General features: G+C 39.6%; 1 protein-coding gene across 2 annotated transcripts in view; it reads left to right on the forward strand.

The window, feature by feature from the left end:
- Positions 1–24,506, forward strand: part of CDKAL1 (CDK5 regulatory subunit associated protein 1 like 1) — a 628,557-nt gene continuing 604,051 nt past the window's right edge. The window contains exons 1-4 of one of the 2 annotated variants that reach the window (XM_046006189.1): positions 1–98; positions 917–955; positions 17,116–17,297; positions 18,597–18,709. In XM_046006189.1, the coding sequence (XP_045862145.1) occupies positions 17,128–17,297; positions 18,597–18,709 (283 nt within the window). In that variant the 5' untranslated portion in view covers positions 1–98; positions 917–955; positions 17,116–17,127. Of the gene's footprint in view, positions 99–916; positions 956–17,113; positions 17,298–18,596; positions 18,710–24,506 lie in introns of both variants that reach the window. The other variant, XM_046006190.1, reaches the window with a different exon arrangement.

Genomic DNA, 24,506 nt, shown 5'->3' on the forward strand with positions numbered 1-24,506 from the left:
CGCAAATAGACGTGGCGGGACGTATGTGTCATGGCGAGCTCCATCTGAAGTGCTTCCCGTAGCCGCAGAACGGCGTGTGGTTCTCTCTCTTCGGACTGGTAAATTGTTTCCTGATCTCTGGCTCAGGGTGGCGGGGGGATCAGTGTGAGGCCGAGTGTGGCTAGAGCTTCTTTAATGGTGGAGCCGTGTTTCTCCAGTTTCGGTCTTTCTCGGGCCGCTTGCTGGTTTGTTTCGTAGTTGAAAGGGGACTTGCCAGCTGGGGTCGGGGAATTGGGAGGCGGGGAGCGCTGCCAGGAGTGAGAACAGAGTCGTTGGCGTTAGGTGCTGGAAGGGTGTAAGGAATATTTAAGGGGCCTCGTTCCTTATTGTCAAATCTAATTTCATTCGTTCTCCCACTTTCTGTGCCGAATTTGTGGGATGGGACAAGGCTTTCGCGGTTGCGTAGCCTTTACAGAGGTGTATTTCCTGAATTTAAACTGAAGTTGGCCAGAAGGGCCAGTGTCTTGTGGTTTTTCAGTTTTGTTCCCTTTTACTCATAAAACCTCCCTCTGCATCTCGGGACGACACGTGTTTCTCTCGTGGATGGGGATCTGTATACTTGCCTCATTGCCCAGTTTCCGTTTTGTAGTTGAAATTACTCGAAAAAGGCAGTCGTGTTGTAGTGCTGGGTTTGGGTGATGTTTACAACTGTGGCCAGTCGCTCCACCACCAAAATGGCGAATAATGGTGGATGTAAACACACCTGACCCGTAAGATCGGTAAGAAGTTGGAAGTAGTACGGAACATCATTCACCTCGCTGCACAAGGCACTCTTTAATTAAGTCTAATCCCTTTTTGCTAGTCTTAAGGGGTTCTTAACTGTGGGTTTGTGAACTTGCTGGGAGCACGCTTTTTCTAATCCGTTTTTATTTTCCAGACTTTCCAGAGGATTTGAGACCAATTGCAGATAATCAAGGTACTCCTTTATTTCAAACTTTTTATGCTTGAATGAAGTGTTACACATTAGAAAGTTCAGAAAGGCTGCCTAGTTTCTTAGTAATGTTGCCGCCATCATTCTATGGAAATATTCTCTGTGTATCATGCTGTATCACTAAATCTAAGAGACTTTTCATTCACTGTACTTTTCATCTACATTCAGAAGCACTGACATTGTTGGTCTCTTGGACACGTTCTCTTCCTTTGCCTTCTGTCACCTACAGATTTTCTCCTTTTTGGGTTGCTGCTTCTTGGTCTCTTTTATAGGCTGGTTCTCTTCTGTTTGGCAATTAAATTTGGACTCCCTTAAGGCTTGGTTCCTAATCCTTTTCTCTTTCTTTCTGGGTGGCCTAATCTACATCCTAGTGAATGCTGTTTTAATTAACTAATTTAATTTTAGCCATCCTAGTGCGTGGGGAGTGGTAGGTCATTGTGGTTTTGATTTGCATTTCCCTTATAGTTAATCATGTTGACATCTTTTCATGTGTTTGTTGACCATTTGTACACCTTCTTTGGAGAAATGTGTATTCACATCTTTTGTCACATTTTACTTTGGGTTATTTGTCTTTTTATTGTTGACTTTGATAATTATTGCATTCTGATCCTGGATGTTTATCAGACATATGATTTGCAAATATTGTCTCCCATTGTATGACCTGTCCTTTCACTTTCTTGATGGTGTCCTTTGAAGCCTAAGATTTTTTTTTTTTAAATTAAACATTTTATTTATTTGTCAGAGAGAAAGGGAGAAAGAGAGTGTATGTGCAAGAGCACATAGCCAGGAGAAGGAGCAGGCAGAAGAAGAAGTGGACTCCCTGATGAGCAGGGAGCCTGATGCAGGGCCTGGGTCTCAGGACCCCAGCATCATGACCTGAGCCAAAGGCAGATGCTTAACCCACTGAGCCACCCAGGTACTCCTCATTTGTTGATAGTTTTCAAAATTTCTCAGGTGAATACAGTAAGCACTCAAGATTGAGAACATCTGTCCAGGAGAATGGTGGATCTCAATCAGGAATGTTTAGTGGAATTACCTGGGCAGGTTTTGTGTTAACATTTTTTTTTTTTAAAGATTTTTATTTGTTTATTTATTTATTTGATCACAAGTAGGCAGAGAGGCAGGCAGAGAGAGAGGAGGAAGCAGGCTCCCCGCTGAGCAGAGATCCTGATGTGGGGCTCGATCCCAGGACCCTGAGATCATGACCTGAGCCGAAGGCAGAGGCTTTAACCCAGTGAGCCACCCACACGCCCCTGGGTTCATGTTCTTAAATGCCACTCTTGGAGATACTAATTCAGAATGGGACCTGGATATTTGGTACTATAAAAGCTCTCCTAATAAATCACCTAATAAATCACACATGGAAATAATACTACTGTAGGATATTTCTTTTTTTTTTTCATCATTTTTACTATCTCCCTTTTTACTGACGATTTTTATTCCCTTTATCGAACTTGAATTCCTTTATCTTTTGAGAAAAAAGTTTATGATTCTGTTAAATATTGTCTTGCTTTCTTCTTAGTCCCAAGCTTTCATTTCCTTATTACTCATTTATAAATTTCTGAGGGCTAACAATTCCTCCTACCAGCTTGTTGGAAGTGAAAACTTTTTTGATGAGTGAGTTTTTTTTTTTTTTTTAAAGACTTTATTTATTTGACAAAGAGAGAGCACAAGCAGGGGAAGCAGCAGGCAGAGGGAAAAGCAGGCTCCCTACTGAGTAAGGAGCCTGATGCAGGTTCTCGATCCCAGGATCCTGGGATCATGAGCAGAGCCGAAGGCAGAATCTTAACCGACTTTGCCATCCAGGTGCCCAGAGCGAGATTGTTTTTTTTTTTTTTTAGATCATTTATTTATTTATTTGACAGAGAGAGATCACAAGTAGGCAGAGAGGCAGGCAGAGAGAGAGAGAGGGAAGCAGCCTCCCTGCTGAGCAGAGAGCCGCATGCGGGACTCGATCCCAGGATTCTGGGATCATGACCTGAGCCGAAGGCAGCGGCTTAACCCACTGAGCCACCCAGGCGGCCCGAGCGAGATTGTTTTAACGTGCTTGTGATAAGCAGTCAGATTTACCGTCCCCTGCTTTTGTTTTGTCTCCTTTGTTTCTCTGAAGTAAATTTCTAGAAATGAAATTGCTGGGTCAAAGGATATATGTGTTTTAAAGTTTGGTCGGTATTGCTAGAAAGCCTTCCAGAAAGGATATACCAGTTTCACCATACTTTCAGCCAGCAATAGGGCTTTTGCAGGTCTTCTTTTTTTTAATCAGTGGGGTAGACAAAAAATAATTTATTGTTTAAACACTTGCTGTTATTGTGCTCGAGCAGTATTTCCGGTGCTTATTGGCTGTTTGTATTTCTTGCGTGCCAGTTTTTCCATTATCCCTTTTTTCCTGGAGTGTCTTTATTTCTTAGCATAGCATTAGACTCTTACGTGGTCCGGGCTTTGCCGGTGAGGCACAGCTATGGGGGAGCTTGGTGTTGAGAGAAGGCCTGGGTTCTAATTCTAGCTCCGTAGGTGCACAAATCTTTTTCTTTCTCTGGACTTCAGTTCTGTAAAAGGAGAGGCTTAGCAGTGTTTTCTTCTCCCCTCACTGTGTGATACTGTATGTCTACCTCAGTGGGCCCATCTCATTTCTCTTTCTCTGTTCTCTTTCCCTTCTTTGGATCCATACACAATGCTGTATGGGATGTTAAAAATGTAACCAAGATATATGGCTTTCAATTCAGAATCCTTTAGGCGTTCTTTAGTAACATTTGAAGGTACTACCTGTTCTTAGCTTTTGTTGCTCATTTTATTTATTTCATAGACCAATAGTGATGGAAGAAACTCTAAGGGTTATTAGGTATTTGTTTGAACTTCACATCCAGTGTAAGAATTTCCTCCTATGTTATAGAGAGACTAGGTAAATTTACCTTAAGCATTTTACTAATGCATTCACTTGATCAACAAATGCCGTGTTCCTGCTCTGGGCGAAGCATTATTATAGGTGTCATAGAAGCTGTGGTGAGAAAGAGGTAATGCCTTTTTTCCTTATGGAGGTTACACTGCAATGAGAAAGACGGAATTATGTTCTGCAGTTATGGTGTCAGCTTAGACATCATTGGGAGTGTGTATGGTGCTTGGTCTCTTTGTGGTTATTTTATTTTATTCGCCTGAGACCGAGAGAGAGAGAGAGAGAGAGCGCGAGAACACGCACGTGTACAAGCAAGGGGAGCAGTCAGGGAGAGGGAGAGGGAGAAACAGACTCCCTGCTGAGCAGGGAGCCTGATGTGGGGCTCGATCCCAGGACCCTGGGATCATGACCTGAGCCATGACCTGAGCCAAAGGCAGGTGTTTAACTGACTGAGCCACCCAGGCATCCCTGTGTGGTTACTTTGGATGTGGTGGTTAGGAAAGGCTTCTCTGAGGAGGTGTCATTTGAAGAGAGAAGTGGCCAGCGAACCATACAAATATTTGGGGGATGATATTCCCGTCAGTAAAAAACAGGCGTGAAGACCTCTGAGTCAGAAACTAGTTTGGCATACTCAGAGAATATCTAAAAGGCTTAGTATAGTTGGGACAGAGGGAGTAGCCAGGGGCCATATCTTGTTAGACTTGGTCAACTACAGTAAAAAAAAAAATATTTATTGAGAACCTGCAATGTGCTAGCCGCAGTTTTAGGCACTAATGGGATAAAGCAGTGAACAGAGCACACAAAAACCTTTACCTCTGGGGCACCTGGGTGGCTCAGTTGCTTAAATGTCCAGCTCCTGATGTTGGCTCAGGTCATGGTCTCGGGTCATGAGATCGGGCCCTGTGACCAGCTCTGCTGAGTGTGGAGCCTGCTTGGGACTCTCTCTCTGCCCCTCCCTGTTCCCATGCACACTTGTATCTTTCTCTCTCTCAGTAAAACAACAACACCCTTACCTTCATGGAGTACATGTTCTGGTAGAAAAAGATGAAAAATTAATGAGAACCTCCGAATGGGTAATGATTTTGCTGTCATAAGGAGACAAGTCAGGGAACAGGGAGAGCAAGTGTGTGTGTGTGTGTGTGTGTGTGTGTACGCGCACGTGTGCACGGTGAGGTGGGATTTGCTCATAATGGTTTCACTGGTGACGTTTGAACCAGAAGGCATCCCAGACAAGGCTAAGACCGTGGGATGAGTGTGTACCGGTGGGTATGAGGAAGCTCGTGTGTTGAGTGGGAGGAGAAGGGGGATGGCAGGAAAGAGGGTCAGAGAGGTGGCAAGAGGCTGATCGTACATGTCCTTGCAGATCTTTGCAGTAATTTTGGTTTTTTACTGAGATGGAATACCATTGGCAGTCTGAAGCTTGAGATGAAGTTAGGATTTAAAGGAATCCCTGGCTCCTGGTGCTGAAAATGTCCTTTGGGAATTAAGGGTTGACGCAGGGAGACTAACTGGCAATAATCCATGCAAGATTTGATGTCTTGGGTATTGTAAATAATGCTGCGGTAAACACAGGCGTGCTTGTATCTTTGAGTTAGTGTTTTCCTTTGCCTGTGTAAATACCCAGTCGTGGACTTATTAGATCCTTTGGTGTTTCTGTTCTTAATTTTTTGAGGAACCTCCATACTGTTTTCCATGGTGACTGTACTAATTTACATTCCTACCAACAGCGCACAAAGTTCCTTTCTCTTCCTCTCCAGCGCTTGTTCATTTTTGCCTTCTTGGTTTTAGACATTCTAACAGGTGTGAGGTCATAGCTCATTGTGGTGTCAATTTGCATTTCCCTATAATTAATGATATTGAGCATCATTTCATGTGTCTTGGCCATCTGTTTGTCTTAGGAAGAATGTCTATCCAGGTCCTCTGCCCATTTTTTAATAGGCTTTTTTTTTTTTTTTTTTGGTGTTGAGTTGTATGTGTTTTTTACATATTTTGTATATATTACCCGTTTTTGGTTATATCACTTGTAAATATCTTCCCCATTCAGTAGGTTGCCTTTTTGTTTCGTTGATGGTTTCCTTTGCTGTACAAAAGCTTTTTATTTGATTTAGTTCCAGTAGTTTGTTTTTGCTTTTGTTTCTCTTGTCTTAGGGGATGTATCTAGAAACATAGTCTTCCAAAACTGAATCATGTCATCTGTGAATAATGACAGCTTGACTTCTTTACCGGTGTGGATGTCATTTGTGTTCTCTTGTCTGAGCTCTGTGCACTGTGGTGAATAAAAGTGGCGAGAGAGGACATCCTTGTCTTGTTCCTGACCTTAGAGGGAAACGTTTCACTGTTGAGAATGATGTTGGCTCTGACTTTTTCATATATGGCCTTTATTATGTTTTGGTGTGTTCCCTCTAATTCCATTTTGTTTAGAGTTTTTATCATGAATGGATGTTGAATTTTGTCATACACTTTTTTATATGTCATGTACTTTTTTCCCTTTATGTATTGAGGTAGTATATGAATTTGGTCCTTTGTTGTGTTGATGTTCATGATGTGGATTGATATGTGAGTATTGAATCATCGTCGCATCCTATCTGATTGAGGTGAATCATCTTTTTTTTTTTTTAATATTTTATTTATTTGACAGAGAGAAATCACAACTAGGCAGAGAGGCAGGCAGAGAGAGAGGAGGAAGCAGGCTCCCCGCGGAGCAGAGAGCCCGATGCAGGACTCGATCCAGGACCCTGGGATCATGACCCGAGCCGAAGGCAGAGGCTTTAACCCAGTGAGCCACCCAGGCGCTAATATTTTGTTGAGAATTTTGCATCTATTTTCATCAGGGATATTGGCCTATAGTTCTTTTTTTGTGGTGTCTCCGGTTTTGGTATCAGAGTCATGCTGGCCTCTTAGAATGTATTTGGAAGCTTTCCTTCCTCTTCTATTTTTTGGAATAGTTGGAGGAGAATAGGTATTAATTATTTATGTGTTGAGTGTCTGGTAGAATTCACTAATGAACCCAGCTGGTCTTGTACTTTTATTTCTTGGTAGTTTTTTGATCACTGACTTAGTTTCATTACTTGTATTTGGTCTATTCAGATTATCTATTTCTTCTTGGTTCAGTTTTGGAAGATTATGTGTGTTTCTAGGAGTATATCTATTTCTTCCTGGTTGTTCATTTTGTTGGCATATTATTTTTCATAGTATACTCTTAAAACCCTTTGTATTTCTGTGGTATCAGTTGTTACTTCTCTCTTGTTTCTCATTTTATTTATTTGGGTCCTTTTGCCTTTTTTCCCAGTGAGTTTCCATAAAGGTTTTTCACTTTTATTTTTTCAAAGAACCAGCTCTTGGTTTCATTGATTTTTTTTTTTTCTGTTGTTATTTTAGTCTCTGAATCATTTATTTCTGTTCTGATTTTTATTATATCCTTCCTTCTACTCATTTTGGGCTTTGTTCTTTTTTTAGTTCCTTCAGGTGTAAAGTTAGATTGAATTTTTTTCTTGTTCTTGAAGTAGGCCTGTATTGATATGATACATACGTCCCTTTTAGAACTGTTTTTGCTGTGTCTCCTAGATTTTGGATTGTTGTCTTTTCATTTTCATTTGTCTTCATGTATTTAAAAAATCTTTTTTTTTAAGATTTTCTTTCTTTCTTAGAGTGAGTACACAAGCAGAGAAGGAGAAGTACTCCCAACTGAGCAGGGAGCCCAAGATGGTGCTTGATCCCAGGACCCTGAGATCATGACCTGAGCCAAAGACATATGCTAAGCTGACTGAGGCACTGAGGTGCCCTAAATTTCTTCTCTGATGACTCTTTTGGCCCATTGGTTGCCTAGTATCATGTTGTTTAGTCTTCCTGTGTTTATGTTTTTTCCAGTTTTTTTTTCTTTGTGATTTATTTCTAAGTTTTATACCATTTGTAGTAGAAGACGCATGGTATCATTTCAGTATTCTTAAATTTGTTGAGGCTTGATTTTGGGCCAAATATGTCATCTATTCTGGAGAACGTTTCATGTACACTTGGGGAGAAAGTATATTCTGTTATCTTGGATGGATATCTGTTTTGTCCATCTTGCCCATTGTGTCGTTCAGATACATTGTTTCCTTCTTGATTTTCTGTGGATGATCTATCCATTGATATAAGTGGAGTGTTAAAATCCCCTACTGTTATTGTATTACCTACCATTAATTTCTCTCTTTATGTCTGTTAGTATTTGCTTTATCTATTTAGGTGCTTCTGTGTTGGGTACAGAGATCCTTGCAATTGTTACATCCTCTTTTTGGATTGATTCCTTTGTCTCTTATTACAGACTTTATTTTGTCGAAGTATTGCTACCCCAACTTTTTTTTTTTTTGGCTTCCATATGCTTGGCAGATGTTTTTCCATCCTTTTGCTTTCAGTCTGTTTATGTCTTTAGATCTGAGGTGAGTCTCTTATAGGTGGCATATAGGGGAGTCTTTTTTTTTTTTTTTTAAGATTTTATTTATTTATTTGAGGGGGAGGAGCAGAGGGAGAGGGACAAGTGGACTCTGCACCTAGAATGGAACCTGGCATGGGGTCCAGTTCCATGACCTTGAGATCATGACCTGTGCTGAAACCAAGAGTTGGATGCTCAATTGACTGAGCCACCCAGGCACCCCAGGTGGGTCTTTTTTTTTTTTTTTTTTTTTAAGTAACATTCTCTCTGTCTTTTGTTTGGAGCATTTAGGTCATTTACCTTTAAAGTATTTATTGATAGGTGTGTACTCATTGCTATTTAAAAATTTTTTTTCCTGGTTGTTTTTGTAGTTTTTCCTTCCTTCTCTTGCTCTCTTTCTTTGAGCTTGGTATATATCTATAGTGTTTTGTTTGGCTTTCTTTCTCTTTATTTTCTGTGGATCTCTCATGGGTTTGTGGTTACCATGAGGTTCATAAATAACATACTAAGTAAAGAGCAGTTCATATTAATTTGATGGTCATTTAAGTTCAAACATAGTCTGAAAAGAACAGAAAAAAAAATCTTTTTCCTTTTTCTTTTTCCCCTTCTCTTTTTACTGCCTGCTCCACATTTGTGTATATGTTGTCATATTTTACAACTTTTTCTTATGTCTAATTATGTCCGTTTCTTTTCCACTTAAAGAAGTTCCTTTAACATTTTTCTTAAGGCTGGTTTAGTGGGGATAAACTTGTTTATCTATTGTTTGTGTGGGAAACTCTTTATCTTCCTTTAAATCTGAATGACAATCTTGCCTGGTAGAATATCCTTGGTTGTGCACTTTGAGTATATCATGCCTTCCTCTTCTGGACTGCAAAATTTCTGTTGAACAATCAGCTGATAGCCTTTCGATGATTCCCTTTTAGGTGACTTTTTGTTTCTCTCTCGCAGCTTTTAGGATTATCCCTTATCTTTAACCTTTGACATTTTAATTATTATGTGCTGTGGTATGAACCTCCTTGGGTTCTTTTTGTTTGGAACTCTCTGCTCTTTGGATTTGGATGTCTATTTCTCTCCTTAGGTTAGGGAAGTTTTCAGTTATTCTTCAAATAAGTTTTCTGCACCTTTCTCTCTTTTTCTTCTGAGACCCCTCTAATGTGAATGTTTGTTCACTTAATGTTATCCAAGGGATCTCTTAATCTTTTCTCCTTTATAGGAACTCTTTTCTCATTGCTGTTCACTTGTGTGCTCTTCATTATGCTATCTTCCAGATTGCTGATATGTTCTTCAGATCCTCTAACCTACTGTTGATTCCATCAGTATGTTTTTTTATTTTGGTTATTGTATTCTTCAGCTGGGATTGGTTCTTTTAATATTTTCTATCTTTATGTTGAAGGTTTCACTGAGTTCTTCTATTCTTTTTTTGAGCCCAGTTAGTATCTTTATGATCATTACATTAAATTATCATTATTATTATTTATTTGACAGAGAGAGAGATCACAAGTAGGCAGAGAGGCAGGCAGAGAGAGAGGGGGGAAGCAGGCTCCCTGCTGAGCAGAGAGCCCAATGCGGGGCTCGATCCCAGGACCCTGAGATCATGACCTGAGCTGAAGGCAGAGGCTTAACCCACTGAGCCACCCAGGCGCCCCCATTACATTAAATTCTTTATCAAGCATTTTGCTTAAGTCAGTTTCATTTAATTCTTTTACTGAGGTTTTTTCCTTGTTTTTTTCTTTTGGAGCATATTCCTCTATCTCCCCCTTTTGCTTGACCTTTGTGTTTGTTTCTATGAATTAGGCAACAGGGTTCCTTCTCCAAAAGTTGAAAGAAAGGTGGCCCCTATGCAGACTGTGTGTTCTTGCAGATTTTTGCTGACTGGCTGGAGCTGTGGCTATATGTGCTTAGTTACTCTTTTAAACTGTGGCTTTTTACAGAAAGGGTAAAGAAAAAACATTTTAAAAGAAAAGAAAAAAAAATAAAGGAGAAAAGAAAAATGAAAAAGAAAAAGAAAAAAAAATGAAAAAAGAGAAGAAAAGAACAAAACCAAAAATATAAGCTAGATAAGTCAAATTTTACAAAGATAAACAGTAAAAATTAAAACAGACACACGCACACAAAGCACAAAACTGCAGCCTGTTTGCTTTGCCCCAGCACCATAGGACGCTGGTGTGGGCTTGTGGACCCTGGGCTTGCTGAGGTCACAAGCTCCCTGTGACGACTGGACCTGCCAGTTACAGCATTGGGACCCTCCAGTTATGGTGTTGGAATCCATCTCTTAGGGCAGCCAGACCCTTCTTCAGTTCATCTTTTGAGGTGGGGAGGGAGAGAGAATTCCCGCAGTTCCTTGGCTCTTTTAAACCCAGGCTTTTTTTCTGTGCCCCAGCACATCTAGGGCTGTTGTGAGTTTACGGACCCTGGGCTTGCTGAAGTCCCTGGGAGGATTGGATCTGTCCATCATGGAGTCTGGACCCTGTTCTGATCTTGGCTTTTAAGGTGGGGTGGGAGCATCAACTATAGTTCCCCAGCCCCTCTGACTTGGAGAGGTTTTCCTGTAGCTCCTCTGCTACTTGGCAGAGATTTAGGGTTGTCGCTTTTATATGCTGGTTGCTCTTTTTTTTTTTTAAGATTTTTATTGATTTGAGAGCAAGCGAGAGTGGTGGAGCAGGAGCGGGAGAGGGGCAGAGGCAGGAGAGGGAGAAGCAGGCTCCCTGCAGAGCCTGATGCGGGACTTGATCCCAGAATCCGGGGATCATGACCTGAGCCAAAGAAAGATGCTTAACTGACTGAGCCGCCCCGGCGCCCTTGCTAGTTGCCCTTTTAAACCATGTTTTTATTTTTCCTGTGTCCAAGGACAGAGGGATCTGTTCCTGGTCCTTTAGTACTGTTCCTTCCCACTGCAGTTCACAGTGTTGGAGGTGGGGGTTGCCTCTATTGCTGTGTCTTTGTCTCTCTTGCTCTTCTCCTGCCGAGCCGTCTGTGGTGTTTCCGCACTTGCTCACTCGCTTTCTGTTCCTAGGAGGAGGAGTTCTATTAATAGGTGTAATTTGGTGTGTTCTGCGGAGGAGGTGAGCTTAGAGTCTTCCTATAGCCCCATCTTGAGTTGGAACTCACAGGAGTTTTTCTTTTTCTTTTTTTTTTTTAAAGTTTTTATTTAAATTCCATTGAGTTAGGGCACCTGGGTGGCTCAGTTGGCTAGGCGGCTGTCTTTGGCTTGGGTCATGATCCTGACTTAATCTTTTCTCCTTTTATAGAAACTCTTTTCTCATTGCTGTTCACTTGTGTGCTCTTCATTACGCTTTCTTCCAGATTGCTGATATGTTCTTCAGATCCTCTAACCTACTGTTGATTCCATCAGTGTGTTTTTTTATTTTGGTTGTTGTATTCTTCAGCTGGGATTGGTTCTTTCAATATTTTCTATCTTTATGTAGAAGGTTTCACTGAGTTCTTCAGTGAAAGATCGAGTCCCGCATCTGGCTCCCTGCTCGGTGGAGAGTCTGCTTTTCACTCTGACCCTCTCCCTTCTCATGTGCGTGCACGCTCTCTCTCTCAGTCTCTTTCTCTCAAATAAATAAATAAATAAATCTTTAAATTCCATTGAGTTAACATACAGTGTAATGCTCGTTGCAGGGGTACCGTAGAGTGATTCAGCACTTTTGTAGCGTGATTCAGCACTTTTGCACATCACTGGCGCTCTTCACAAGTGCCCTTCCTAATCCCCATCACCTATTCCGCCCTCCCCTCTGGTAACCATCAGTGTGTTCTCTAGAGTTCAGAGTCTGTTTCTTGGTTTGTCTTTTTATCTCTTTTTTAAATCCTTTGCTTGTTGTTTGTTTGTTTGTTTTTCTTAAATCCCACATACGAGTGAAATCGTATGGTATTCATCTTTCTCAGACTGACTTATTTCCCTCAGTATAATAGGCTCTAGTTTTATCCACATTGTTGCAAATGGACAAGGAGTTTTTCTTTGAGGGAGAGGAACATGATCGAGGTAGTACGGGGAGCAAGCGGGGTCCAGATACAGTAGGAGAAATAACATCATGTTTGTTCAGCGGGCGAAATAACATCGTGTTTAGATGTAGATAGTAATGATTTGGTACGGAAGCAGTGCTGTTGCAGGAAGAGGAGTGATTGCTGGGAGGCTGTGCTTGAGTAAGTCAGAGTAGAAGGATCGTTCTTGGTTGGGGGGCGGTGGACCGTTCACTTACAGGAACAGATTGGTCGGCAGAGTACATGGGCAGAGAAGCATTTCCCTGTAAAAGAAGGAAGTCCTCCATCTGTGCAGAACATGGGGAGGGATCTGAGGGTCTGCTTCACTCAGGCCTTCTGTTTTTGGTACCATCTTTAGCCTCATTAAGAGGAGATCTGTGAGAAGTTCATGTCTGGAAAACTCCTAAGATAAATGAGTTTTAGGCTCTTTACTGCAGCTTTTCACAGTCTTTGATCTACTAATGAATACTGGGGGTCTGTAAGGAGGCAGAGTTTGCCCAATTTATTTGACCACAGAACCATTTTTTCCCACTGATCGTTCATATTTGAAATAAATAGAACCAATTTCAGAAAGACTAACCTAGTTTAGTTCTCTTTCTCTCATTTGCTGAGTTGGCCAGGGCTCTTCTTTGCAAGAGCAGAAAACCCAATTTAAACTAATTTAAGCCACAGAGGGAATTTACTGGCTCCCAGAACTGGGCAGAACAGGCTTTTGATCCAGGTGTTCACATACTGTCAGTGGTCTCTCTCCAGCTCCTATTAGGCTTCATTCCCTAGGTAGTTTCTGCCCTATGGCGGGCACATGGCCCCCAGCATCCTCAGGCTGACATCTTCCCTACTTAGCCACTTCAGTGAAAGGGAAGCCATCTCTCCTGTTAGCTCTGGCATAGAAGTACTCTTGATGGTTTTCAGTGATTGGGCTTGTTGCGTCCATCCCTGAACCACTTATTGTGGCCAGGAGGATGGGTCACTTTAAAGGCTTGGGTCCTGGGCCGCATTCCTGTGTCTAGGGAAGGAGAAGTGATAGGCAGCCCCACCAGGACAATGTGGTATACATGTTAACCACATTTTAACCAATCCTTAGTAGATTATTTTTAATCTTTTGCTGTTACTACCAGTGTAGAACTAGCTTCGAACACAGGTTTGTCTGATTTACTGGGCATCATTTGTTACAGTTGTAAAGAGTCTGTTCCAGTAAAGGGCACAAAATGATCCTGGCGGGAAACTGCTCATTTAATTGAAAGCTGTTCATGGGAGGATGGGGATCTGGCAAGTGAAGAGAGGGAAGATTTGTCCGAGAGGCTTGAGACCAACAGGGAGTATTAGGATCCTTAACACTGGTTTGGGCAACCCAGATGAGGACGGTGTGCCTACATTATGTAGGCATTCAAGGCTACATGAAGTAAGCAAATGGGCTTGGGCTCATTTGGCCTGTTTGCTCTTTGGGTAAGTTAGCTCTTTCTGTTTCAGGTGGCTCTTTAAAGTGAGGATAGTCACACCACCAAACTCATGGAGCTGCAGATGCTTAATGAATGACCCCGTGAAGCACTTCTTCGTGTCTAAACATAGTAGTAGTCTTAGTCAGGGCACTCAGCATATATTCCTTTTTCTTTCCAGATAATTTTTTTCTTAATTATTTTATCTTCACATAATTATAGATTCACTTTTAGTAATAAATATTAGTGGAGATGCTGTAAGGTTTATCCATTTTTCCCCAATGGTAACATATTGGGAAACTAATATAGTATCACCGCGGGGGGGACTGACATTGACTGAGTCAGGATGGAGAGCATTCCCATCACTCCCAAGGATCGCTCCTGTTGCCTTTCGATAGTCACATTCACTTCTCCCCTGTCCTCCTCTGCTTAACCCCTGCTAACCTCTGTGGTGTTCCCCATTTCTGTACTTTTGTTACTTCAGTCTCAAGTATGTTCTGTAAATGCAACCATGAATATGTGACCTTTCGGGCACGGCTCTTGCCACTCGGCATCATTCCCTGGAGACCGACCCAGGTGCTGTGGGTACTGGTCGTAGGTGTTTTGTTGCTGGGTGCTGGTCTGTGGTATGCAGCTGCTAGAGCCTGTTTGCCCCAACCACCCGCTGAGGGCATCTAGGTGTTTGCAGGTTTCGCCTACTACAAAGAAACACTGTGTCGTGACCATTTGTGTTGAGGCTTTACTTGTCTTTATTGACCATTTGTGTTGAGGCTTTACTTGTCTTTATTTCTCTTGGATAAACCCTCAAGTGTAATTGCAGGGTTCCATGGTCATCACATGATTAGTTTTTTAAGAAAATAACAACCTGTTTTCCAGAGTGACTGTGCCATTTTATGTTCCCACTAGGAGTGTGTGAGCGATCCAGTTTCTCTCCGTCCTTGTCGGCTTTAATGTTCTTACTGGTTTTTCCTGTAGCCATTCCGATAGGTACGTGTAGTGGTACCTTACTGTGGTTTGGGTTTGTATTTCTCTGGTGATGAGTAATGTGGACCATCTTTAAATGTGCTTATTTGCCCTCTCAGTATCCTCTTAGGTGAAATGACTTTATGTCCTTTGTCCATTTACTAATCGTATTTTCTTTCTTTCTTTCTTTTTTTTTTTTAAAGATTTTAATTTTAAGTAATCTCTGCCCTCAACATGGGGCTCGAACTCAGAACCTTGACATCAAGAATTGCACGCTCCACGGGCTGAGGCAGACAGGGACCTCTTTACTATTGTGTTTTGAATTCTAGATACCATCCTTTGTCGGATAGGTGGTTTGCAAACATTCTCTCCCACTCAGTAGCTTGACTTCTTATCTTTTTTTTTTTTTTTAATATTTTATTTATTTGACAGAGAGAAATCACAAGTAGGCAGAGAGGCAGGCAGAGAGAGAGGAGGAAGCAGGCTCTCTGCAGAGCAGAGAGCCCGATGCAGGGCTCGATCCCAGGACCCTGGGATCATGACCTGAGCTGAAGGCAGAGGCTTTAACCCACTGAGCCACCCAGGCGCCCCTTGACTTCTTATCTTCTCAAAGGGGTCTTTGGCAGACCAAAGGTTTAAAATTTTGGTGATGTCTGGATTTATTAATTTTTCTTTATATGGTTGCACTTTGGTGTCAGGTCTAAGAATTCTTCACCTAGCTCTAAGTCTAGAAGATTTTTTCTTAGAATTTTTCCCAAAAGCTTACAGTGTTTTACATTTAAGTTTGTGATACATTTTAAATTAATTTTTGTATAAACTATGAAATAGATTGAGGTTCATTTTTTTGGTCTATAAACGTCCCGTTGCTCCAGCACTAATAGAAAAATTTATCTTTCTTTCATTGAATTGCTTTTGTACTTTCATGAAAACTCCCTTGGGCATATTTGTGTGGGTCTGTTTGCAGGTCTCTGTTCTGTTCTCTTGATTCGTATTTCTGTTCTCCCTCCAATGCCGCACAGTCTCGATTACCGTCTCTGTATAAGGAGTCTGAAAATTGGGCAGCCCAGTTTCTCCCACTATTTCTTTTTCACAGTTGTTTCAGATATATTAATTTTTTAAAATCTTTCTGGATGAATTTTGGAATAGTCTTATCTATGTCCATGAGACATCTTGCTGGGATTTTGATAGGAATTTGATTTTAAACTTGTTTACCAGTTTGGTCTTCACTGAGTGGGCGGGGAGGGCCTGGAGGTTCTTTACTGGTGGGTTGGCTGATTTGAAAGTCCAGAGTCCCTACTCTGGTTCTGTCCTGGTGGAGTGTTTTGGGGTGCCTCATTACAGCCTCAAAAGTAGAAGTCGGGAGATGGGACTCCAGTTTTGTGTTTTGTGGCATTTTTTATGTTTTGTTTTATGGAGTAGAATGGTTATTGTCTGAAAATTTTCATCTCGCTAGGCCACCCCTTTTCAGGTTCTTGCAAGGAGAACCGTCTTTTGGGGGGGCTTTTATTGTCTGCATCTGTTGGGTTGCTGGCTTCTTCAGCTTCAGGTCTGGGATATAGAAGGCAAAAGAAACCTCAAGCGACTTACCATTGTGTTGTTCCTTGGGTTCCCACGTCCCTAGACAGTTTATCTCCTTCTCCCAGTCTTTCAAAGTCTTCTGTTTATTTTATATGTAATGTCCCTAGTTTTAGTTGTATTTAGTGGGAGGGGGGAGGGAAAAGTATGTCTGTTCTGTCTTCCTGGAAGCTGTATCCACATTTTTCCCAATTTCAGACATTTTGGAACTTTCAGTAAAGTAGAATTGGATAAGGAACACCAACACATCTATGTCTTAGATTTAAGACTTGTAAATGTTTTCCATAAATCTTATCTATTTTTATTGTTTTAAAGTAAATTATAGGCATAATGATATATAACCTCCAAATACTTAATAAGCATCTCTAAGAAGATTTTCTAAAAATAATAAATAAAAAGTAAAGTCATGTATACAGTGTCAGAAAAAAGATTTTTAAACGTAAGGATAGTACTTTACGTCTAATGATTTACAGCCATACCGTAATATTACCTAACACCCTCTTCATATTCTGATGTTCCTAGTTGTCCCCAAAATGTCTTACAGCTGGTTGGACAAAGTATGATATAATCAAGAAAACGAATTACCTTTAGTTGTTAGACTTTTGAGTCTTCTTTAACCATGAATAGTCCCTTTCTTATTTTTTTTTTTTTTTCTGTGATACTGATCTGTTGAGGGGCTAGACCACTTGAACCTTGGGATGTCCCATTATCAGTAGGATTTGTCTGATTGTTTCCTTGTGTTTCTTTATCTTTTGCGTTTTTTGTAAACCTAAGGTTAAATCTAAAGGTTTTATTAGATTCGAGATCAGCGAGAATATTTCATAGGTGATACTATGTTAAACAGATTTCTGAGGGACTCATGTGCTGCTGTCATTTATAACTTTTTTAGATAATAGAGAAGATGCCTTCTGCGTCCTGCGACACACTACTGGATGACATAGAAGATATCGTGTCACAGGGAGATTTAAAGCCACAAGACAGGCATTCTGTACGAAAGCACGTTGTTCCAAAGGCACGAAAGCGAAACTCCCAAAAATACTTGCAAGAGGAAAACAGTCCACCAAGTGATAGGTAAGCTCTTGTTTTGAAGTTACATTCAGAATCCTACCAGGGAAGGAACTGGTACTACCGGATGTGATACACATAATGTCTCTTTCTGAAAGTCTTTTGAATTCTTGAGAGCAGATATGTAGATTTATATTTTTATTTCAGTGGTTTTAAATTTAACAAAGTAATTGCTTAAAAAAGAAAAGGATGTGAGATGGCATGTTTCTTGAAGACAGGGCCAAGGGCACTATTTGGCACAAACAGGATCCCCCCCAGCGCCCCCGCCCCCACCCCAGGATCTTTGATTCCACTACTATAGTTGGTATGGAACCTTGTGTTACTTCCAAATTCAAACTTTTCCTGGAATTTTGAATTCTTGAGATGGTGATTTGTTGGTTTGTGTACTTCATTTTTCTTAACAAATTTACAAATGCTTATGGATCAGCTAAAGGTGTTGGGCACAAATAAATTCATGCTCTTTTATTATGTTAGGTTTGTAGAGTGAAATTCTAAGAAAACCTAGCCAGAAAGGGTTATGTAGTTGTTATGGCTTTAATATGCCTACCTTTGTTTGGCTAGTAGATTGTTGAAAGTTTTAATACACTTGGTTATTTTGTTTGGAACAGTAAGCTTTTAAAATCTGTGAATTTAAACTGTCCTTATATTTTAATGACTGAAGTTTATCAAATTTGCTTTGAATGTCTTTAAGGTTTAATTTTAAATTATTAGGGCCATCCAAGTTGAAAGTCCTTTTTTTCCCTTCCTAAAAATATTACATTTTTATAACTCTGTGTATGGAATATTTTTAATTCTGCTACAGGGTGATTTTCTGTTTTGGGTCAGCTGTTTATATCTAAGTTATAAAATAAAGATTGTAATTATTACATAGGAGTCAGTGAGCAGGTAGATGTACTTAGTTTTTCTTTCTTTGCTTCTGTTGCTAGAACCATTTTCTTTGCTGTTGTTACTTGTATTTGCCTTTCTATGACTTTAACTTTGCGATAGTACATTAGTAGTACCGAATTTAAAATACAGTTCTGAGCAAAAGGAGATCTTGTTATGTAGAGAGACTTAATTTAAAATATAATTCAGAGAAAAAGGAGATCTAATTTTATATAGTCTTAGAATCCCATGGATATTTTGTCTTGATTATTGACTTGGTGTAGCAATTGATTGTGGATTAAGTTGGTGTATTTCATAAACAGATTGTGAATAGGTTGCTGTGTGTTTTTGAATGATATGCCCAGAAATCATCTTGTGTTTTTTTTGTTCTAAAAATCCCTTGATGAGACTTACTTCTTTTTTTGATTGATTATTTTGTAGCACCATTCCAGGCATACAGAAAATTTGGTTGCGAACGTGGGGTTGTTCTCATAATAATTCAGATGGAGAATATATGGCCGGACAACTAGCTGCTTACGGATATGAAATTACAGGTAATGAGATCTGTGATATATTTTATTGAATGAATGTTTCAGCGCTAATTTTTTCAGAGATATGTATTTTAGTTTCAATAGTTAAAGCATATTTTAACATAATTTAATGATTTTAAGGCAAAAGAAGATGATAGCTATTACACATTGTCTGGGTAATTACAGATATCCTATTTTAAAAACACTTCCAAAAACTATTTGAAATGAATTTAGACTTACAGAAAAGTAGTAAAATTATAGTTTGCATATGTCCATTATCCAGGTTCCCCTAATATTAACATCTTACATAATTATACTGTATTTAATAAACTGGGCAGTTAACACTAGAGCAATACTCTTACCTAAACTGCTTATCTTATTTGAATTATACGAGTTTTCCCTTTTACACTCTAATTCTATTCTAGGATCCAATCTAGGATCTCACTTTATTTATTTGTAATGTCTCCTTAGTCTCCTTCAGTCTGTGAGAGTTCTTCATGTCTGTGGACTGCTGAGGATAACCAGTGAGTTACAAGTTATTTTGTAGAATGCCCCTCACCTTGCTTTTGTTGGATATTTCTTCATGATTAGCATACGGTTATGTACGCAGTCTTGGCGAGAAGGGCCCATTGGGTTCCCAATGGATCATAGTTTCTCATGAATCAGTATGTCGTATTACCAGTGGACTATGTCTGCCAGTTTTCTCCATAGTAAAGTTACTTTCTTTCTAATTAGTAAATATCCTATTTCTGCTCAACCTTTTCTCTACTAATTTTAATATCTTTTTTTTTTTTTATTTATTTATTTGAGAGAGAGAGAGAGATCACAAGTAGGCAGAGAGGCAGGCAGAGAGAGAGAGGGAAGCAGGCTCCCTGCTGAGCAGAGAGCCCGATGTGGGACTCGATCCCAGGACCCTGAGATCATGACCTGAGCCGAAGGCAGCGGCTTAACCCACTGAGCCACCCAGGCGCCCAGAAATAACATTTACTTTTTTTTATCATGGTAAGTGTAGTCTTTAATGCCCTTCACCTATTTAACCAACCCCCTACCCATTTCCGCTCTGGTAGCCATCAGTTAGTTCTCTATAGTTAAGAGTTTGTTTTTTGGTTTGTCTCTTTTTTCCTCTGTTCTTTTGTTTCTTAAGTTCCACATATGAGTGAGATCATGTGGTATTTGTCTTTCTCCGACTGATGTATTTCACTTACCATAATATTCTGTAGCTCTATCCGTGTTGTTGCAAATGGCAAGATTTCATTCTTCTTCTTGGCTGAATAATATTTATATATATAAAAATATACACACACCCCACCTCTTCTTTATCTATTTATCAGTTGATGGACACTTGGGCTGCTTCCATAGTTTGGCTGTTGTAGATAATGCTGCTGTAAACACAGGGGTGCATGTGTCCTTTTGAGTTAGTGTTTTCATATTTTTTGGGTAAATAACCAGTAGTGTGATTACTGGATCATAGAGTAGTTCTATTCTTAATTTCTTTTTTTTTTTTAATATTTTATTTATTTGTCAGAGAGAAGGAGAGAGAGAGAGAGAGAGAGAGAGAGAGCGCACAGGCAGGCAGAGAGGCAGGCTCCCTGCCGAGCAAGGAGGTCATGCGGGACTCGATCCCAGGACCCTGGGAGACCCGAGCTGAAGGCAGCGGCTTAACCCACTGAGCCACCCAGGCGTCCCTATTCTTAATTTCTTGAGGAACCTCTCCATACTGTTCTCCACAGTGGGTGTACCAGTTTGCATTCCCATCATCAGTGCAAGAACATTCCTTTTCCTCCGCATCCTTGCCAACACCGGTCGTTTATTGTGTTTTTGATTTTAGCTAGTCTCAGAGGTGTGAGGTGGTATCTTATCGTAGTTGTGATTTGCATTTCCCTGATGATAAGTGATTTTGAGTATCTTTTCATATATCTGTTGACCATCTTTCTCTCGTCTTTGGACAAATGTCTGTTCATGTCTTCTGCCCAGTTTTTAATGGGATTATTTGTTTTTTTGGGTGTTGAGTTGTATCAGTTCTTTATATATTTTGAATACTAGCCCTGTATTGGGTCTGTCATTTGCTCATATCTCCTTCTATTCTGTAGGGTGCCTTTCAGTTTTGTTGATTGTTTCCTTTGCTGTGCAGAAGATTTTTATTTTGATGTAGTCCTAATAAATTATTTTTGCTTTTATTTTCCCTGCCTTGGGAGACCTATCTAGAAAAATACTGCTATTACTGATCTCAGAGAAATTACTGCCTGTGCTCTCTATAAGGATTTTTATGGTTTCAGGTCTCACATTTAGGTCTTTAATCCATTTTGAGTTTATTTTTGTGTATGGTGTAAGAAAGTGGTCCAGTTTTATTCTTTTGCATGTTGGTGTCTAGTGTTTGCAACACCATTTGTTGAAGAGACTGTCTTTCCCCATTGGGTATTTATTCTTCCTTTTTTGAAGATTAATTGTCCATATAATTGTGGGTTGATTTCGGGATTTTCTGTTCTATTGCATTGGTTTATGTCTGTGTATTCATGCCCAGTACCTTACTGTTCTTCCTTTTTTAAAAAGGTTTATTTATTTATTTGAGAGAGAGAGAGCATGAGCAGGGGAGGAGCAGAGGGAGAGGGACAAGCAGACCCTGTGCTGAGTGTGAAGCCTGTTGCAGGGCTTGATCCCATGACCCCGAGATCACGCCCTGAGCTGAAACCAAGATTCAGATGCTTAACCGATTGAGCCACCCAGGTGCCCCAGTACCATACTGTTTTAATTACTACTGCTTTATAATATAATTTGAAATCTGGAATTTGTGAAACCTCCATTTTTATATTTCTTTTTCAAGATTGTATTACTATTTGGGGTCTTTTTTGGTTCCATACAAATTATAGGGTTGTTTGTTCTCATTCTGTGAAAAATGCTGTTGATATTTTGTTAGAGATTACATTAAATCTGTAGACTGCTTTGTATAGTACAGACATTTTAACAATATTTGTTCTTCTAACCTGTGAGCATGGAATGTCTTTCCATTTCTTCGATCATCTTCAGTTTCTTTCAGCACTGTTTTACAGATTTTAGAGTACAGGTCTTTTACGTCCTTGGCTAAGTTTATTTCTAGATATATTATTGTCTTTGGTGCAATTGTAAGTGGGATTTTTTTCTTAATTTCACTTTCTGCTGCTTCATTATTAGTGTAAAGAAATAGAACAGATTTCTGTACATTGGTTTTCTGTCCTGTCACTTTATTGAATTCATCGATCAGTTCTAGTATTTTTTTGTTGGAGTTTTTTGGGTTTTCTATATTTAGTATCATGTCCTCTGCCAATAGTGAGAATTTTACTTCTTCCTTACCAGTTTGGATGTTTTTTATTTCTCTTTGTTGTCTGAGTGCTCTGATAGGACTTCCAGTACTGTGTTGAGTAAAAGTGGCGAGCCCGCATGTACTTGTCTTGTTCCTAATCGTAGGGGAAAGGCTCTCAGTCTTTTTTACCACTTGTCATAGATGGACTTCATTATGTTGGGGTATGTTCCCTCTGGACCTGCTTTGCAGAGGGTGTTTATCATGAATGGATGCTGTACTTTGTCGAATACTTTTTCTGCATCTATTGAAATGATCATGTGGTTTTTATCCTTTCTCTTATTGATGTGACCTGTCATGTTGATCGTTGATTGTTTTGTGAATATTGAACCTCCCTTGCATCCGGGGAACAAATCCCACTTGATTGTGGTGTATGACTTTTTTTAATGCATTGTTGGATTTGGTTTGCTAATATTTTGTTGAGGATATTTGCATCTATCAGAATATAGCATTTTATGTTTGAATTAAAAAAAATCTTGTAGAAACAAGTACTACTAGTTTATATGGTATAGGAGATAATATTATGATATTAATCAATCAATATTAATTATATATTATTATATTAATTAATTAATATAATTGAATATCCAAAGTGAAAGCATATTTCCTGGACCTGGCCATTTAATTTGAAATAACTTTAAATTTTAATGGGCTATATTAGATTGATATACGTAGATGTTTGTGTAAGGAATACATTCAAGGACCAAACTTACGGGTCAGTAGCATTTTAAGGACATTAAAGCTACATTTTTGTGTTTGGACTTGGATATTTTGGAAATCACATTTGTGTACATAATTAAAGTATGAATGCACATAAAGTTTCTTAAGAGGAAAAAAACCACTTTGCCTGCTTTTTTCTCTTTTTTTTAAGGACTGATTACCATGACATTCCACATTAATACCCTGAGCTTACCTGTATAAGAAGATACTAAGATACGTAGACTAATTCTGTGGGAAGCTGAAAAAGCAGTAGACCTCCACCTTCTTCAAAGGGAAACTAATGAAAAATGTGTATTTTGCTTCTCTTAGATGACACAGTATTTTGTGCCAGCTAATTCTAAGTGAAATCAGGGTTTTTGTGCATATTTCCAGGCAAGAGAGTTGAATTAGTTGAAAGTCTACCGTGTGTGAGGCATTTCACATAAGTTATTGCAAGGATCAGATGAAGTAACTTTGGCAGGAGGTTACTGCATATTTTAAAACCAGCAGATTGGGACTGGGAGAAGGGAGACGCGTGATTTACACACCTTTACCCAGCTGGCATATGCTAGAGCGGACATTGACACATCGCCGTCTGTCAGCATGGCCGCTGCTTTGCTTTACACCCTATAGACGCTCAAACTTGATAACTTGAAGACAGGTCAGTATGGTTTTATTCGATAGGTTGTGGGTTTTGTTTGTTTTTTGTTGCTTTTTATTTTTATTTTTTTGCTGCCCTACATTTTGAAATTGCTCCTGAAACACTTAGGATTCTTAAGTGCGATCCTTATTAGAAACCTTTTTGTTGTTTTTGGAGGGGAGAGAAAGGAGGATACTTATCGCTGGCATCCATACCTTAATTTCAGCGCTGTGTTGGGGGTTGGAAGCAAGCTGTTACTTTACTTATAGATGGCATTGTTGGCTGAGAGCTACCCGGTCCATTTCCACCTTGTTTATCATAACTGTAAAGTCATCTCCTGGTGGAACGTAAATATAACATCATCATCTTTTTTTTTGCTTTGATCAACAGTAATTACCAATGTTCATTTGGGGTTTCCCATGTGCTGGGCCCCATGCCAAGGGCCTTCTCTATATTCCTTCAGTTAATCTTCACAGTAATGTATGAACACTGGGACTCTGTTTCTGTTAAAATTGTTTTGAGTTTTAGTTGAGGCACCTGTTACGTTAGGTTTGGGTATGCGGCATAGTGATTCGGTAGCTCTGGATGTTACGCTGTTCTCCTTACTCCTTAACCACCACTGCTGTTAAATTTACCTGTGAATTCCGCGTATGCACGGGTAAATAACCCATGCAACACATGTAACTGTGTTACAGTTCATAAAACACACTCATCTCTACTACTAATTTTATGTAGATTGTACCTGAAGATAAAGAGAGAACAGAGACTTTGTTTACCTAGGCTTTTAAAGAAATACTTAAAAAATCTTGACCATTGGGTTTCTGACTTACAATTATATAATATATATTAGTAATGAGTACTTATAGTGAGGTATTAAGGTATGTGCTGAATAAACATTTTATTAATTGTAACCCAGAGTTTCCTTGGAGAAATTCTTTATTCTGTAGCTAAAGGTGATGCCTTCTGAAGTCCATCTGGAAATTACAGTGAAAATAAATCTGCTCTGGTGATTTGTAGAGTGTAGTGGAAGGGGTGGCCATCCACTCCTAGATAGAGTTGAATCTTAGTTCTAAAGCTCAGTGTTAAACATCAAGGTTTTTCATTTGTTTCATTTATTTATTTATTTATTTATTTATTTTTTTAGAGGA

Source organism: Meles meles, chromosome 5 (genome assembly GCF_922984935.1).
Source record: "Meles meles chromosome 5, mMelMel3.1 paternal haplotype, whole genome shotgun sequence".
In the NCBI taxonomy this organism is placed as follows: domain Eukaryota; kingdom Metazoa; phylum Chordata; class Mammalia; order Carnivora; family Mustelidae; genus Meles; species Meles meles.